General features: G+C 39.4%; 1 protein-coding gene across 1 annotated transcript; it reads right to left on the reverse strand.

Moving 5' to 3' along the window:
• Positions 1-1,606: 1,606 nt before the first annotated feature.
• On the reverse strand, positions 1,607-12,878 carry LOC143875922 (uncharacterized). The gene is made up of 11 exons (XM_077377502.1): positions 12,756-12,878; positions 9,369-9,555; positions 8,949-9,082; positions 7,880-7,992; positions 7,518-7,785; positions 6,000-6,155; positions 4,752-4,831; positions 4,605-4,654; positions 4,278-4,409; positions 1,748-1,799; positions 1,607-1,610 (listed from the first exon to the last, which is right to left on the reverse strand). Exons 1-11 carry the CDS (start codon positions 12,771-12,773, stop codon positions 1,607-1,609), a joined length of 1,194 nt encoding a protein of 397 aa, XP_077233617.1. The 5' UTR covers positions 12,774-12,878.
• Positions 12,879-15,868: the final 2,990 nt, after the last annotated feature.

Genomic DNA, 15,868 nt, shown 5'->3' on the forward strand with positions numbered 1-15,868 from the left:
GCAAACCAAGTATTCTACCTCTCCTCCACTTGGCCTGTTACAACCTCTGCCTATACCAGAGTTGATTTGGAACGATGTTGCTATGGATTTCATTACGGGAATACCCCCTTCGTCCGGGTTTACCACCATACTAGTGGTTATTGATCGCCTAACCAAGTATGCCCACTTTGGTGCTCTTCCTAGTTCATATAACACAGTCAAAGTTACCAAATTGTTCACTGATATGATCATTAAGTTACATGGGCTTCCCAAATCAATTATATCTAATCGCGATCCAATTTTCCTCAGCAAGTTCTGGTCTGAACTCTTTAAAAGGAGTGGAACATCTTTGAAGATGTCGTCTGCATACCACCCTCAAACAGATGGTCAATCTGAGGTTTTAAATCGATGTGTCGAACAATACCTACAAGCTTACACTCATGATAAACCCAATCGATGGCATGACTACTTATCATTGGCAGAATACTCGTACAACACATCCTTTCATTCCGCCATCAAGATGACCCCTTTTGAAGCAGTCTATGGCAGACCACCTCCTTCAATGCTCCAATATATTCCAGGTTCATCTCAGATTGAAGCTGTTGATGACGAACTCTCTCATCGTGATATGCTCCTTGCTAAACTCAAAACCAATTTGCATCAGGCACAAGCTCGAATGAAGTCATTGCTGGATTAGAAAAGGAAGGATAAGGAATTCGAAGTGGGAAGCAGGGTCCTATTGAAATTACAACCTTATAGGCAACAATCAGTAGTTCCTCGACCTTCCCACAAACTCAACAAAAGATTTTATGGGCCATATCAGATTGAATCTCGCGTTGGTATAGTCGCTTACAAATTAAACCTACCAACAGGTAGCAAAATTCACCATGTTTTCTACATTTCCCTCTCCGCAAATTGTCTGTACTAATCCTGATAAAAGCGTAGATAATCAGCCAGTCATTTCACCCCTAGCCATCGTCAGTGAGCGAATTATTATGCAGAATGACAAACCAAGCAAACAAGTGCTAGTTCAATGGACGGGTCTTTTACCTGAAGACACTTCCTGGGAAGACTTTTCAGACTTACAGCGCCGCTATCCGACTTTCAACCTTGAGGACAAGGTTATTTTCCAAGAGGTGGGCATTGATACGAATGCAGATCAACAGGGTGTAATAGATCAAGAGCTGAGAAAGGGTGTGGAAAGCTTGAATACAGAGGATGATCCAAACAGGGGAAAACGGATGAAGCGAAGGCCCACATGGATGGATGATTACATTAGCACTTCTAAATAAATCCAGATTAGTTAGTTAAGTTCACTAGTTTACTCTTTTAACTTCAGTTTGTTGTAATAAACCCAAGGGAATATATGGTCATGTGCAGGGTCTGTCAGTATAACCAACTGACAGTGACATTCCGTTATAAGGGAATTCTCATTGGACAGAAATGAATTAATTCCTTCTCTATCTTCTTCTCTTCCTCTCTTCCTCTCTTTTCTCCCTTATTCCTCTGTTTTTTCTTCCTTAATCACCATCTCTGCACAACTGAGAAGCTTCTATCTTCCAACTCGAGGTTGAAGAAGCTATCATATAGCTCGCCCGGTCTCCAAAATTTCACGAGTCAGTTCACATTATCTGAAAATTTTAAACCAAAGTAACGCTCAGAAAGTAATAAAGCATTACTCTGGATGGGTTTAAGCATGCCTGGAAAACGGAAGGCTAAAACAGAAAGCCAAAGTGAAGCCGGAACGTATAGCGAGGATTCATATTACCTGTGACGCCCCGAACCTGGCCTATACACAGGCATCTGACAGCGCTGTACACCTGCAAACAAGACCCAAAAATGTGCAAGGCTACAGTATTGAGCAATATCCATATTTAATTAACTTTTATTCCCAATTGAGAAGTCAAATAACAATAGTATAACCATTCAATTTCTAATAGTAATCAACTAGACAATAAAATCATCTCACAACTAAGACAAGATTGTGTCCACTCGATGCTCCATCCAATCTCGTCCAAAATCAGCTCTCAGGATCTGTAAAATGTTGTCAATGGGGTGAGCTATCGCTCAATACGTTTATATGGGGATCCTTAGTGGATCCAGGCATGCCAAGAAAATCATTAGTAATACGGAAATCATTATGATACAACAACAACACATGTATCCAATGCTCATGAGACCCTAGCTTCCTTGAGCCGAGCGAAGCAAGCAACACAATAATGAATGGTCATGCACAACACCACATGGGTACCCAAGTTACGCTCGTAGTCCTTAGTATTCAATACGTAGATTATACCGCCCATGCCTCTTGTATTTTCCTCCCCTTCTAGGATAAAATCCAACCACCCCCCCCCCCCCCCCCCCCCCCCCTCTTTCTACTCTACAGCCGGTACAACACTTCCAAACCTCTCTCTCTCTCTCTCTCTCTCTCTCTCTCTCTCTCTCTCTCTCTCGCATGAACTGTTGGTGGGCCCAACAATCTTTGAGCAAGGTAGGCCCCACCCATGTTTTTCAAAATGAACAGTACGGCCCACACCATAGGATGATACAAACTGTCCATTTGATGGGCCACATTGAAAATAGGTTGTGTCCCAAAAAATCATTTCCACGAGATGATCCTAGCCCTCCGATCTGAAGAGAAACAGCATATTATGGAAACCTCTATACTTTGGGTAGAAATGGTGGGCCCTACCTCATAAAGGTGAAGTGTAAAAATGGTTGGCCCTACCCTATGTATACTTTGGGTAGAAATTGTGGCCCACCCATAAAACATGAGGTGTAAAATTGTGGGCCCCACCCATGTATGCATGAGATGTAATATGGTGGGTCCACCCATGCTGTACACAAGGGATTTTGCATATGGAGGAAGGTGGCCACATATGTGGCTCCAACCCTGCCCCCACAATCAAAACATTAGGTGTAAAATGGTGGGCCCCACCCATACTATGCATGGGGTGCACCTGAAAATGGGGGATTTGTGCTTGCTTTTCCCACTAGCAAATATTTGTAATGGCTTAAGGAGGGTATGGTAAAACCACCCACCTGCTGGTATATATTCAACATGGGTAAAGGCTATCGCGAATTAGTCGGGGTACATCAATTTTAGCATACAACTGTACCAGCAGCGGGAAAAACAGATTTAATCATGACGCAACCGATTTCATAGGGCGTAATTTTTCCTAAGGCTCCGTTCCTTTCGACGTAAAATTTGTTTTATGAACTTCGACTTAAAACAACTTTACGTCCAATTTTACTTTGAAAGGAACGGAGCCTAGAAAAAAATTTCTCGGAAAAAACTGAATTTATATATTTCTAGCAGTATTGGTCCATGCTAGGTGTTAAATGATAGATCCTACAATATCAAAAGATGAAGTGTAAAATTAATTGAGGACCCACAATATGCATGGGCTTGGGTGGAGATAGTGAGACCCACGCTGTCAAAACATGATGTAAGATGTTAGTCCTCACCCGATGCATGGGTTTAAGTTGGGTTGGTGGGGCCCACCCTAATAAAACAGTCAAATAGTAAGCCCCACCGTAGGCATGAGTTTAGGTAGAGATGGTGGGCCCACGTGCTTGGTTCCTTTTTCCATTGGACAATGATGTAAAGATATTGCTTGCTTTGACATTGTTCCAATGGATGCCTACAATATCTTACTTGGGTCACCATGGCGTGGCAGCATGAATAGAGCATCATGCATGACAATAGGAAAAACAAGTGTAAATGATATGAAGACCGAGAGTCCCACCGAGCAGGGGACCTAACAAATGGTTTATTGCCACAACCTCACAAATGACATAATCCAACCCTTAAGTTTAGGAGAATCAATCAAAAGTAAAAATTTGTTGGGCACATGGCACATTTTCACTGTAGGTCTCCTGCTCGGTGGTACTCTCGGTCTTCATATCATTTTCCTTCTAATACAATGACTAAAAGAATCTGGTCTTGGTTCCTTCTCTGATGTGAAGTATTCAACAATGTGTTGTTGGCAAATCTCCCTCATTGATTGCCTCCTATGAGATACACCCAACACCAAATTGAATTGATGCCTCCATGTCCTTATTGAAACTACTTATACATGTTTCTGTTTTTCGGCAAACAAATTATATAAATCCCACTACTTGATATTGTATCAAAATTGCATTCAAAAAATCTTTCCATTAACTGCATGATTTTGTTCATAGTTTTCCTTCAAATATTCCCTTACAAGAAAAAAGAAAAACAGAAGAAAAATCCATAATTTTGACTTGATTCCACTTCTAGTTGATGCTAATAAAAATTCATCAAGTTTGATTACCACTGCTTGTAGTAAGATTGCTGTTATATTGCGCAATCCATCCTGCGATAATTTTGACTTCCGAGTTTCGTTGCGAAACTAACCAAGTAGGGTCATCCGGTGATGCAGACAGTATATCCAAGCAATGAGCTCCTGAAAATGGTGATTATATAAAGGAAATTATGCAAATATTTCTTAAGAGGATGTTTCTTTCGACGTAAAGTTGGTGTAAAACAAATTTTACACCCATTTTTTAAGTGGAAAATTGAGCGTAAATTTTGTTTTACGTCCCCATATCGAAAGAAATGGAGCCTTAGAATTCAATAAAATGGGAGGTAAGAAACATACCTTGAGCTGTATATATAGCGACAATACTATCTGATATGTTTTGTAACACTCTGAAGGGAGAAAACAATATGTCAAATTTCCCAAGTAAATCAAACATAACTAAAGTAATTCTTTTACTCCAAACAGTTGGTAAGTCATGTTGGTTACCCTCCGCTACTGTAAGGGTCTCTGAGTCCATTGGAGAATATGATGTTGCTACCAAACCTTTGGAGTACTGACTTTATATTCTGTAGTCCATTAACAATGAGGCATTAGTTTATGGTGGAAATGCAGAAAGAAGAATATTCGCTTGCTCATAGTATAACAAATCAACTTGGCAAAAAATATAGGAACTTAATAACGACACTCTCTTTTATGATAATGGACCTCCTCACTTTATTAAACACTTTTCAAGTGCACTGTTGATAGTTCATTCCGAAATTATCATACCCTTCGTTGGAATGTGCCCTTCAACAGCTACTTGGAAAAGTAAAACATAAAGATAGTTGTTTTGACAGATGTCCAAGACTGATTATTGGTGTAAGATCCCACAGTTAAAGGGAGAAAAGATTTCTGAGCTATATATGTGGATTACCCTCTCTCTGTGTAGATGTGTTTTCAGCATCTCCAAGGGGCAGGCCCAGTGGAGTGGGTCGGGCACAATAGTGCTCCTGGAAAACAAAACCGGAGAGGGTTGAAAAATCCAGAATTAGACAATATTTACACAGTGGGGTTGGAGTGTGACATAATGGTATCAGAACTGGACGTCCCCCAGTACAGTGTGCTGATGAAGATGGGTGGATTGTAAGATCCCACATATGAAAGCGAGAAAAGATTATTGAGCTACATATGTGGATTCCTCCTCTCCTCGCGTAGATGTGTTTTCAGCATCTCCAAGGGTCGGACCTTGCAAAGTGGGTCGGGCACGGTAGTGTTGCTAGAAAACAAAACCGAGGAACGTGGAAAATCCAGAACCGGACAATATTTACACAGTGGGGTCTGGGCATAACAATTGAACTCAAAAGTAAACTTAAATTTAGTCCAATAATCAGTTTTAGACTCACAATGGGTTCTAGAAATCCAAAACAACCAGATCCAAAACAAAATTTTGAGTCCAATAATCTATTTTGGGGACACAGTCTGTAATCAAAATCCAAAACAAACAGAGCCCAAGTAATGTGAGTGTCTAAACATTTTTTTTAAATGAAACTTATAATGTTTTAATCTCCTCATACAATTACGTAGGTTAAAAGCCTCATCCAGTCCCCTTCTGGTTTTGGAATTTCCAACAAAACCCTAGAGAGGCTGAGGCTAGTTTTGTTGAGTGGCGTCTCCCCTAAGCATTTTCCAGGCCAAAATAAAGAGAAGATATGGACATTAAATAAGAAACGAATATGGGGAGTGAAAGAAGCTTACATGACCCCCGTATTCTGTGGTTATCCAATGAGGTCTTGGGGGGACACCATAATATGCTTGACATTCCTCTGTGAAGTTTTTCAGATCGAAAAGTGCTGCTTGGAACATAGTATCATTACTGCCACGCCCAATGGGCATTACCATCTCACTACACGTCTGAAACAACAGCCATATAATTTCACTGTTAGTAACTTAATTTTCAATATTTTATAGGGAAATAATATTGGCACTCCCTTGTATTAGTAACAACACCATTTTCTTAATTTGCATTTGCTTAATTATTAATGAAACATAGAGCATTGCTACCAAAACGGAATCCCGTTTTGTAAAAAAAGACGGGGACACATCATTGGTACAATTCCACAAAAAGACAATAAATAAGGCTTGAATCCCCATAAAGAAGACAACAAGGAGGGCTCGAATTGCGAAGGATTAGTATAGACAGGTTGTTAATTTATAGAGGGAGGTACTGCTTATAGGCCCTTTCAATTAAATGTGGACACTGTCTTTCAATTAAAGGTTGCACTACGTACCATATAGTTATTTTGTTGAGGGAACACTTTAACAGTGGCAAAAGATTGGTTCTTTAAGTAGTAAACCACAAGTCATTGTTAATAAATTATTTTGGGAAGTGATACATTCACGCCCTTTTCTTCTCCGGGACTCCCCACCCCTAGACCTGGCAAACGTGCGGGTTGGGTTGGGTTACCCGCAGGTCATGCGGGTGCGGGTCGAACGGGTTGGGTAAAAAATGACCCGCATCACTACGGGTCAGCACTTAGGAGACCCGCACCCGCTGCGGGTGAGACGAGTCAACCCGAGGGTCCGCAATTTTCGACGGTGATACATTCATCCCCTTCTATGTATGAATTAACCCCTTGATTTTCAAAATGGATGGTACGGCCCACACCATAGGATGATCCAAACCGTCCATTTGATGGGCCACAACGTAAATAGGTTGTGCCCCAAAAATCATTTCCATAGGATGATCCCAACCGTCCGATCTATAGAAATTTCCATTTTGAAAAATAGGGTGTATTCAATTTAATTCCACCACTCAACCACCCCCCCCCCCGCGGCCCGGACCCAACCCCTGTTTTGGCGGGTTGGGTGACTTGGGGTCAATTTTGACGGGTCACTCAAATGTCATCCTGTACCCGCAAATTTGCGGGGGTTGGGTCGACCCTGGGCATGGGTCCCACTCCTCTAGGGTAAAAAGAGTATCCATAACATAAATGTACCAATTTTCATTTTTTTTATTTATACATAAAAGCAAGAGGACCAGGCAAGTATTTGGTAAATATTATTATAAGTAATAACTTCCAGCTGTTATTAATAACCTAGGCTCAAGTCCGAAGAATGGACCAGTGATTTTCTATTAAAATAGAGACGTCATTAACTAATCTATGTAGGCATGTTCTACTGCACCATATTTTCATATGGTGAAAGGCTGGGCATACGAGTGAAAAAGAGTATAGTGAGGTCCACATTATTGGGAGAGAGAGAAGTAAAATATACCTGCCAAGACCACCCCTCTATCACTTCAGATATATAGTCAGGCACTTGAGATTGGTATTGGGATTCTTCCCCCAAATAGCAGTCTTGCTCTCCGTAATATGCAACAATCCCTGCAAAAATCCTGCTGAGAATAGTCGTACCAGGAGGAGCTCCATCAATACCATTACAAATCATATCCACTGGATATTGTGGGGGAAAATCGTATTGGGCTGCCCCAGAGTATAAACCATCTAAGAAGTCCTTTAGCTCTTGAGAACTTTCAAGGGGGCTTAGAAAGAGACAAACCAACAAAAAGAGACATTATTAGAGAGTCCAATAAATCCCAAAATTTCCAAGAAAAATACAGAGGTGCCTTTTCCTACCTGCAGGTCTTGAATATTTGACTGAGCACTGTTAGACCATTGCTTAGGATTGCCATTTTATCTATTTCAAACCATGATTGCCTTATGGTATTATAGCAGCTCTCGCTTGATTCCTACACACAAATAAAAGATAAAAGTCTTTAGATTTTGTGATGGAATTGTTGTATTTTGGAGAAAAATGGATTGTGATTTATATGGTATACTACTATTTAAAACTCTTTGTCAATAATTGACTCGACCGAGTTGACTCCGTTTATCTGTACAAAGTCAATAAAAACTCATTTTACATACCCAAATTAATAATAAAAAATTAGAGTTAAAACTCAGGTTTGGCAGATCATGTTTTCCGGAACCCTAACCTATCGAAGAAATTATCTCCAGAAGGGGGTTGATTTTATTTTATTTTTACATCAGGCCCTCTGCCGTCATGGATACACTGGAGCTGGCTGTCCCAAGCAAACAAAAGGGGTGGACCGCGGATATATCACTTCCCTCTTTTTTTTAATGAAAAAACCCAGTATTCATAAACCAGAGCCGACCCGAGATAGCTTCTAAGGTTGGGTCTAGTCAAGTTTTAATGGTTAGTTTAGGATACTAATTTCAAATATTGTAGAAAACATAAAATCTCCAAACAAAAAATCCCTAAATTTAAGTCACCAAGTGCATAAATTAAAGAAGAAAATATACTTTTTTCACATCTCAAACCTAACCACCTCAATAAAAGAAATTATATCAATATATTGAAAAATAACTTCTCAAGTTATTCAATCAATAATTAAGAAATTCAAAGTGCTTATAAGAGTCGTTCGGGTTTCAAGTTTAATTTTTTTTTCTTTAAACCCTACCCGGCTCAAGATTAGGTCGGGTTTTTCAACCTGAAAAACCGATACAACCCGAGCCATGGTATTTTCAGATCGGATCAAGTTGCAACCTCAGAAAAAAAAATTTAGCCATTTCAGTTATTGCATCACCTGAGAGAAATCTTTTAAATTTGGTTGAGTTCATGTCCAAAACTCAGTTTATAAACATTGATTTAGAATGTACTTATGAATCTTAAGGTATGACATACTCTAAAGTCTCTGGTCACCACACTATAATATCCATCTTCTGGGGTGATATCCTCAAAGTAGAGAATTGGAGCCGATGATGCCAGTGCCCCATAGGCAATATGTGGGTATTTCAGACGAAACCATGACGCAAGCACTGAATGCAAGAGAAGGAAGTGACTTCAATTGGTAAGCATAATAAATGAAGAGAAATTATATGATGCCCGACCGTCAAAATGTAAAGGGCGGAAGGAGACAAAACCTGCTGCCTTGGTTTTTAACCAAGGAAAAGTGAAAAACGGTGCTTTCTCTTGGATTAAAAATCAAGGGAGAGAGGGTTTGTCTCTCTCCGCCCTTTACATTTTGACGGTCGGGCATCATATAATTTCTCATAAATGAAATTTTAGTTAGAAATTTCAATAGAATAGTTCATATATACTCACTTCCACCGTATGATCCTCCGGCAACAATGACAGGGCAACTCTCTGCAGATAAGTTCTTCTTAAGATATGTGATTATCTCTGCATAGTCTGCTAGTGCTTGAGCGGAACTGAAATACCCTAGGGTGCTTGAGTTCCGAAATGCTTCTTCTCTTGATCCAAAGGGGACTGATGGACCATAGTATCGGTGCTGTAACAATTAATTCACACTCGGTTGAGAGAGAGAGAGAGAGAGAGAGAGAGAGAGAGAGAGAGAGGTTTCTAGATTATGCTCAACCCTCCAATCTATAGTTCTAGAAAAGTGGTTTCTCTATAGATCGGAGGGCTATGGTCAACTTATGGAAATGATTTTTTGGACACATTACGAAGCTACCTGTGGCATAAGGGGGGCAGTTGCCCAGGCCAAATCCTTAATAGGCACAATTCAATTGGGCCCAGCCCCCATTAAAAGTTGAAGGCCTGCCCCCCTTATGTATACGCCTGTATAAGCTTGCCCCCCTTATACATAAATCCCGGCTCCACCACACAACCTATTTATGTTGTGGCCCATCAAATGGACAGTTTTGATCATCCTATGGTGTGGAGTACAGTACTTTCTGTAAAATAGTGTACTATATGGGCTTACACCATATTAAGAGTGGTTGCTTAACGGGAGCCACACATTAAGAGAGAAGAGTAATTATTTTTTTCCCCTAGATTCCATTGATCTAAGTATCCAGACTTAGGTACATTGGAAGATCCATCAAGTGGTTGACGACCGGTGTTCATCGGGAGTGTTTACAATAGTAGGATTGTACGCATCACCCAGTACGTAACTCCATCTGATCATCATGGCCGGAGGTAGGATTTGATTTTCGGATTAAGTTTGAATTAACCTTAACACCAATTCCTTCAACTTACCTCTATATATATCAAGAGAGCTTTGAAGGGAGGGGCATTGTCCGTGAAGAAGCCGGCGGCTTCTACGTCAATATCCAGTCCGGCCTCATCTCCGGTATACACGAAAATTGGAGAGCTACTATTGGCGCCACCCCAGTATCTAGAGTTCACTACATACCTCTGTTGAAAGGTTGTGTAGCTTTCTGGTCTGTAATTGAAATGATCGAGGGTCTGTGTGTAGTTATATATTTGAAAATCTGTCCAATCAAATTGGGTTTTTACCTCCAAACTCTTTCCTGCATTCTTTCTAACCATACCAAGTCTAGGAAAATTTAGATTTGTTGCAGAAAGACATTCTGTGAGGAATAGAAAGAGATGCAATGTAATGAAAAGCAATGGCAATTCTGGCTTCCTATTAACCATCTTTCAAGGAAAAGGATGTATTCCAATCTTCTGAAAAGCTTGATATATAAAGATGGAAAGCTGGCTTTTAGAAATGAACGAAAAACACTCTCTATGTCCTCGGTTTCAGCTTCATGATGCCGTCTTCCTTTCGTTTCAGTTTCTACATTTTGGTTTGCATGCGATAATCCCAACCGGGAAGAAAAACAAAAACAAACCAACAAGGTTCTCACAAGGAGGTGATTGTTATTATAATTATTCACTGAAGTGACATTTCTAGTGTAATCAAACAAGGAGTCATGGAAGGAATAAAAGATGACATGTATATGTAAGCAATAGCAATTACTATGTTGGAGTTTTATGTCTTGACAGTCAGCTCCTAGTAGTGAGAAGCAGGATGTGTAAGGATGGAAAGCAGGCTGTTAGATGAAAAAAAATGGTTCTATATGCTTGGTTTTAGCTCTATGACAGAAGAATACGTCCATTGCCTATTAATTTTTTTTCTTTGATCTTTGGTTTAGTCGTTTAGAGTAGTTTGTTTCCTATCTCTTTTTGGGAAGTTGGATGAAAGGAGAGGATAGGGGACGGCTATTTTATCGGAAGCTTCGCCATTTGAGAGAGAGAGAGAGAGAGAGAGAGAGAGAGAGAGAGAGAGAGAGAGAGAGAGAGTGAGTGAGTGGGGCTAAGATTTTATGGGCCAGGAGGGATCTCCCACTTCAAATAGAAATCGTCTTTTTTTTTGGTGAAGTGCCTAGATTGCAGGAGTGTGTTCCCTTCGAAAGCCACTGGAGTGATCGGTCAGCGGAACTAGTGTGTGGTTAATGATGGATGTGCTCAGTCTTAGAAGACAATTCGAAATTCAATACGAGGGGTTGAAAACCGGAATTTTTCACCCCGTAGGATTGGATTTCAGGCAATTGATGAGAGGAGGGAAACATCACTTCTTTTGGCCTCTAATGCACGTACACGGATGGAAAGGACTTTTCCAGAACGAAGCAGCTTCATATTTGGGATGTCAACACACCAAGAATGTGAACGAAACATCGACACACGTAAACTGTGAATGACTCATGGTAAATGTCGATTCAGGTAGAATGCAAATGACGTTGTCGATGAACACAAAATGCAAATGACTCTTAGAATCGATAGCTATCTGATTAACTATTTAATAGAACAACACAAGTAAACGCCAATGTGAGGGATAGGGAATTAAAGAGAAATGCTCATATGAGAAAATGAATCCATGTTTCCTTCATTCGATTGGACAATCTACGGCTATGAAAACTAAATGACATTGCAGAAAAAGTAATGATAAAAAGATAAATGCTATGACATGTTTGTGTTCGGTTCTAGGACATCTTCTCTTGAGGTTCTTGTTCCTTTTTATTGCTCTCGTTTGCAACTCCTCACCATTGTCCCAAGTTCTTTGAGAGGGAACTTGCAATAACCAACCACTCTACCTTCTAACTTTCACATGCTCCTTTGTTGGAGAGTATATGTTGCCTCCATCTTCTAGAAAAGTGGTAGCCGACATGTCGTCCACTTCAGCTTCCAACTTTCATGTGTTTCCTTGTGGGAGAGTATATGTTGCTTTTATCTTCTAGAAAAGCGGCAGCTGATTTTTTGGGCACACCCTATCTATGTAAGGGCCTATCGAATGAATAGTTTGGATCACCCAAACAATGTGGGCGCATTGTATTTTAAGCTGACGGAATAGCTAAGTTAGCTACTCGATCGAGTAGCTACACTTTCCTCATATATATTATGTATATAATTTAAAATTTATAACCCCCCTAAATCCCTTACCGGATATGTAATTAGTTAATTTGAATCATTTGATTGTACAAGACAGGACCAAAAAAGCCTAAAATATATAGGAATTTGGCGCCCAATTGGCCCAATAACGAGCTCGGTAAGGCTCGCGAGCCTGACCGAGCCGAGTCCGAACCCGAGCCCAGGTGTTGAGCTTAACGAGCCGATCCAAGCTGGGCCAAGCTCGGCTCGGCTCGTTTACACCCCTACACAAAATGTAAACGACTCTTAGAATCGATAGCTATCTGATTAACTAGTTAATGGAACAACACAAATAAATGCTAGAGAAATGCTCACCTGAGAAAATGAATCCATGTTTCCTTCATTCGATTGGACAATCTACCGCTATAAAAAGTAAATAACAATGCAGAAAAAGTAATGATAATAAGACATGTTTGTGTTTGGTTCTAGGACCTCCTTTTTATAGCTCTCATTTGCAGCTGGTCACCATTGTCCTAAGTTTGTAAGAGGGAACTTGCAATAACCAACCACTCTAGCTTCTAACTTTCACATGTTCCTTTGTTGGGGAGTATTTGTTGCCTTCATCTTCTAGAAAAGTGGTAGCTGACATGTAATTGTCGTCTACTTCAGCTTCCAACTTTCATGTGTTTCCTTTTTGAAGATTATATCTTCTAGAAAAGCGGCAGCTGACATGTAACTGCTTTGACTGCAAAGAGAAATTAAAAAATGGGTGCAGACATTGCCCCAAATTTTCTTCAATCTACCGGTGGAAATTGATGAAATGTATCAATGAAAATACACTAGAGACCAAATAAAATTTCACTGGTATTATAATTTTATCGGTCTTATATTTTCTACAAGTAGAATTTTCTCCAACATCCAAAGGTTTCTTTGCAAATTCACTTCTTTTAGAATTTTCTCGCCAGGATTACCACATTCTCCTTTTCAGTCATATATTCTATGCAGGGAGAATTTTTTTGCATCCAAAGGCTCATACACCAACTTTTATCTTTTATGCTCTGTTTGGTTGCCGGGTTTTTTTCGTTCCTGGGAGTTTTGTGGGAGAGTAAGTTAAATTTTGGTCCCATCCCATGTTTGGTTGCCTTTTAGCACTAGGTTTATTTTAATCCCACTCTTGTAATGATTACTTGTGGGGTGAATTTTTTAATCCCACTTTTGTAATGATTGCCTTTTCATCCCATCCCAAGATAACCCCAGGAACAAAAATAAACTCAGGAACAAAAAATAAGCTTGAGAAGAATTTTTTTCTATCCAACCTATCAAGCAACCAAACAAAGGTTTTTTTTTTTCCCACCATATCTCCTAGGATATTTTTTTCTCCCACATAACCAAACATGGGATTTTTATTTTACCAGGATACTTCCAGGACTTTTTTTTTTCCCACCTATCTCCCAGGGTATTTTTTTCTCCCACATAACTCCCGGGACCAAAAAAACCTGGCAACCATACAGAGCATTAGAGTTTTCTCTTAGGAAACGCATCATTCTCCTTTCTCGATCTTGTATTCTCCTCAAAGAGAATATCTAAAGGTTCCATCTCCAATCTTTCCCTTTTAGAATTTCCTCTCCATTATCTTCGACATTCCTCTAAGCAAGAAGGTTGCTCACGCTAGGCCTAGTACAATGTGGGCATGACTAACATCGTCATGCCCACATTGTACCAAGAAGGTTGCTCACGCTAAGCCTAGTACAATGTGGGCATGCCTAACATCGTCATGCCCACATTGTACTAGGCTGAACTAAAAATCAGATAGGAGAAACTCAGTCATGCTAGATCGAAAATCGATCATATATACACTGGACCGGACTAAAAATTGATCGTTTTAGACTGAACTCGATCATCCAAGATAAAAAATTGATTGTGCTAGGCCGAACTAAAAATCAGTCGTGATAGACTGAATTTGATCATGCTATCAAATCATAAAATCCTACAAAACAAAATATCCCAGCTGCAAAATTCAATTTGTTTGAATTGTATGATTAACGTCATGGATTAAAACATCTGAGACTGAACTCATGAAAATTTGTGGATAATAAAATAAACAAACAAAACAATTTTGCATGAAAAATATGTCCGTGTAACTATTCTCCTTAAAATCAATTATATAATCAAATTCAATTATACAATTTTATAGTAAAAAAAAGGTGATTCATCCAATTATTGAAGCATGGTCATGTAGAAATAAGTCTCCTATCTATAGATAGGAAAAAGACAAAATAATAACATTTTGAGTATGCATTTGCATTTATTCTATTTACTATGGAGTGGCAGCATATAGTCCAAAAGACCATTTGGTCCCTCTAGAGGAAGAGAAAGAAGAAAAATAAAAAGAACAAAAGGGAAGAGAAGAATCAACGGGCAGAAAATGGATAGTGCGAAAAAATAGAAACAAAGAAGTAGAAGAATCAACGCCGGAAAACGAAGATCTGACAAAAAAATGAGGTCATAACGGCAAAAAATTGGGTTGATTCGGCAAAATCCAATCAAATCGGCAGAATCAGATCAAATCAATTAACATGGGGTTAATCAACAAAAATAGGCCAAATCGACAAAATGGGGTTGAGTTCACAAAATATCATGTGGAGTCAGAATAAAATCAACTTGAATGAGCATAAAACGGATCAAATCAATAAAAATGGTGATAAATTGACAAAAATGTTTGACCTATTTTTTTCCGCTCAACTCGATATTTTGGCATCTTGACCCGATTCTTTTACAGTTCGATCCGTTTTTTTCGCAAGTCGACATGAGGTTTTGCCGACTCAACACGATATTTTAACAACTCGACCTAATTTTTCGAACTCTCTCTTTTCTCTCTCTTCTTCTTCCATGTTCAATCTACAGTAGCGGTGAGACAGTGCAACAATAGTACAATTGCAAGTGGAGAAGAACAAAAAAAAAAACAGAGGGAGAAAGAGATGAAGAGGACAAAATGGTCTTTTTGACAGTACGACACCATTCCTAGATTAAAAGAGTTAAAAACTACCAACATCTAGTAAATTCAGACTCAAAATCTAAATATATTTTCTTTTTTCCTATATATATATATATATCTATATATTACATTTGAATAAAACTCAGATATAACATGCCTACATAATTTTAGGATATGATTCTGTAGTGTAAAAGAGCAGTCATATATACAGTAGAGGTGGCTGTCCCAAGCAAAAAATGGGGGCGAATTTATCACTTTCCTACTCTTATCAACTCTTCCACGTATGGCCCACCCAAACATGACGCCCATGTGGTGATTCCCGCACGAGTTTCCAACGGCCACCAACAGTGTTGCTTGCGTACACGTACTTGCTTTTGTGATGTTTCCACAACCACAAATTAGATCCCATGGAATCTTCTCACAACTAGACTTGATAACCAATTTCGCAGAAAGCCATTTCCCATGTCGTATTCATCTGAGGTGGGTTCTCTTT

This window comes from Tasmannia lanceolata, unplaced genomic scaffold (assembly GCF_043159265.1).
Source record: "Tasmannia lanceolata isolate RefF3 unplaced genomic scaffold, GAP_Taslan_0.1 ptg000004l, whole genome shotgun sequence".
In the NCBI taxonomy this organism is placed as follows: domain Eukaryota; kingdom Viridiplantae; phylum Streptophyta; class Magnoliopsida; order Canellales; family Winteraceae; genus Tasmannia; species Tasmannia lanceolata.

Excerpts from the sequence above, each read along its gene's own strand:
- LOC143875922 (XM_077377502.1), bottom strand. Across the intron at positions 4,655-4,751 it reads GACCCTTACAGTAGCGGAGG|AGTGTTACAAAACATATCAG; the intron begins GTAACCAACATG and ends TTCTCCCTTCAG. Across the intron at positions 4,410-4,604 it reads CGCTATATATACAGCTCAAG|GAGCTCATTGCTTGGATATA; the intron begins GTATGTTTCTTA and ends CACCATTTTCAG.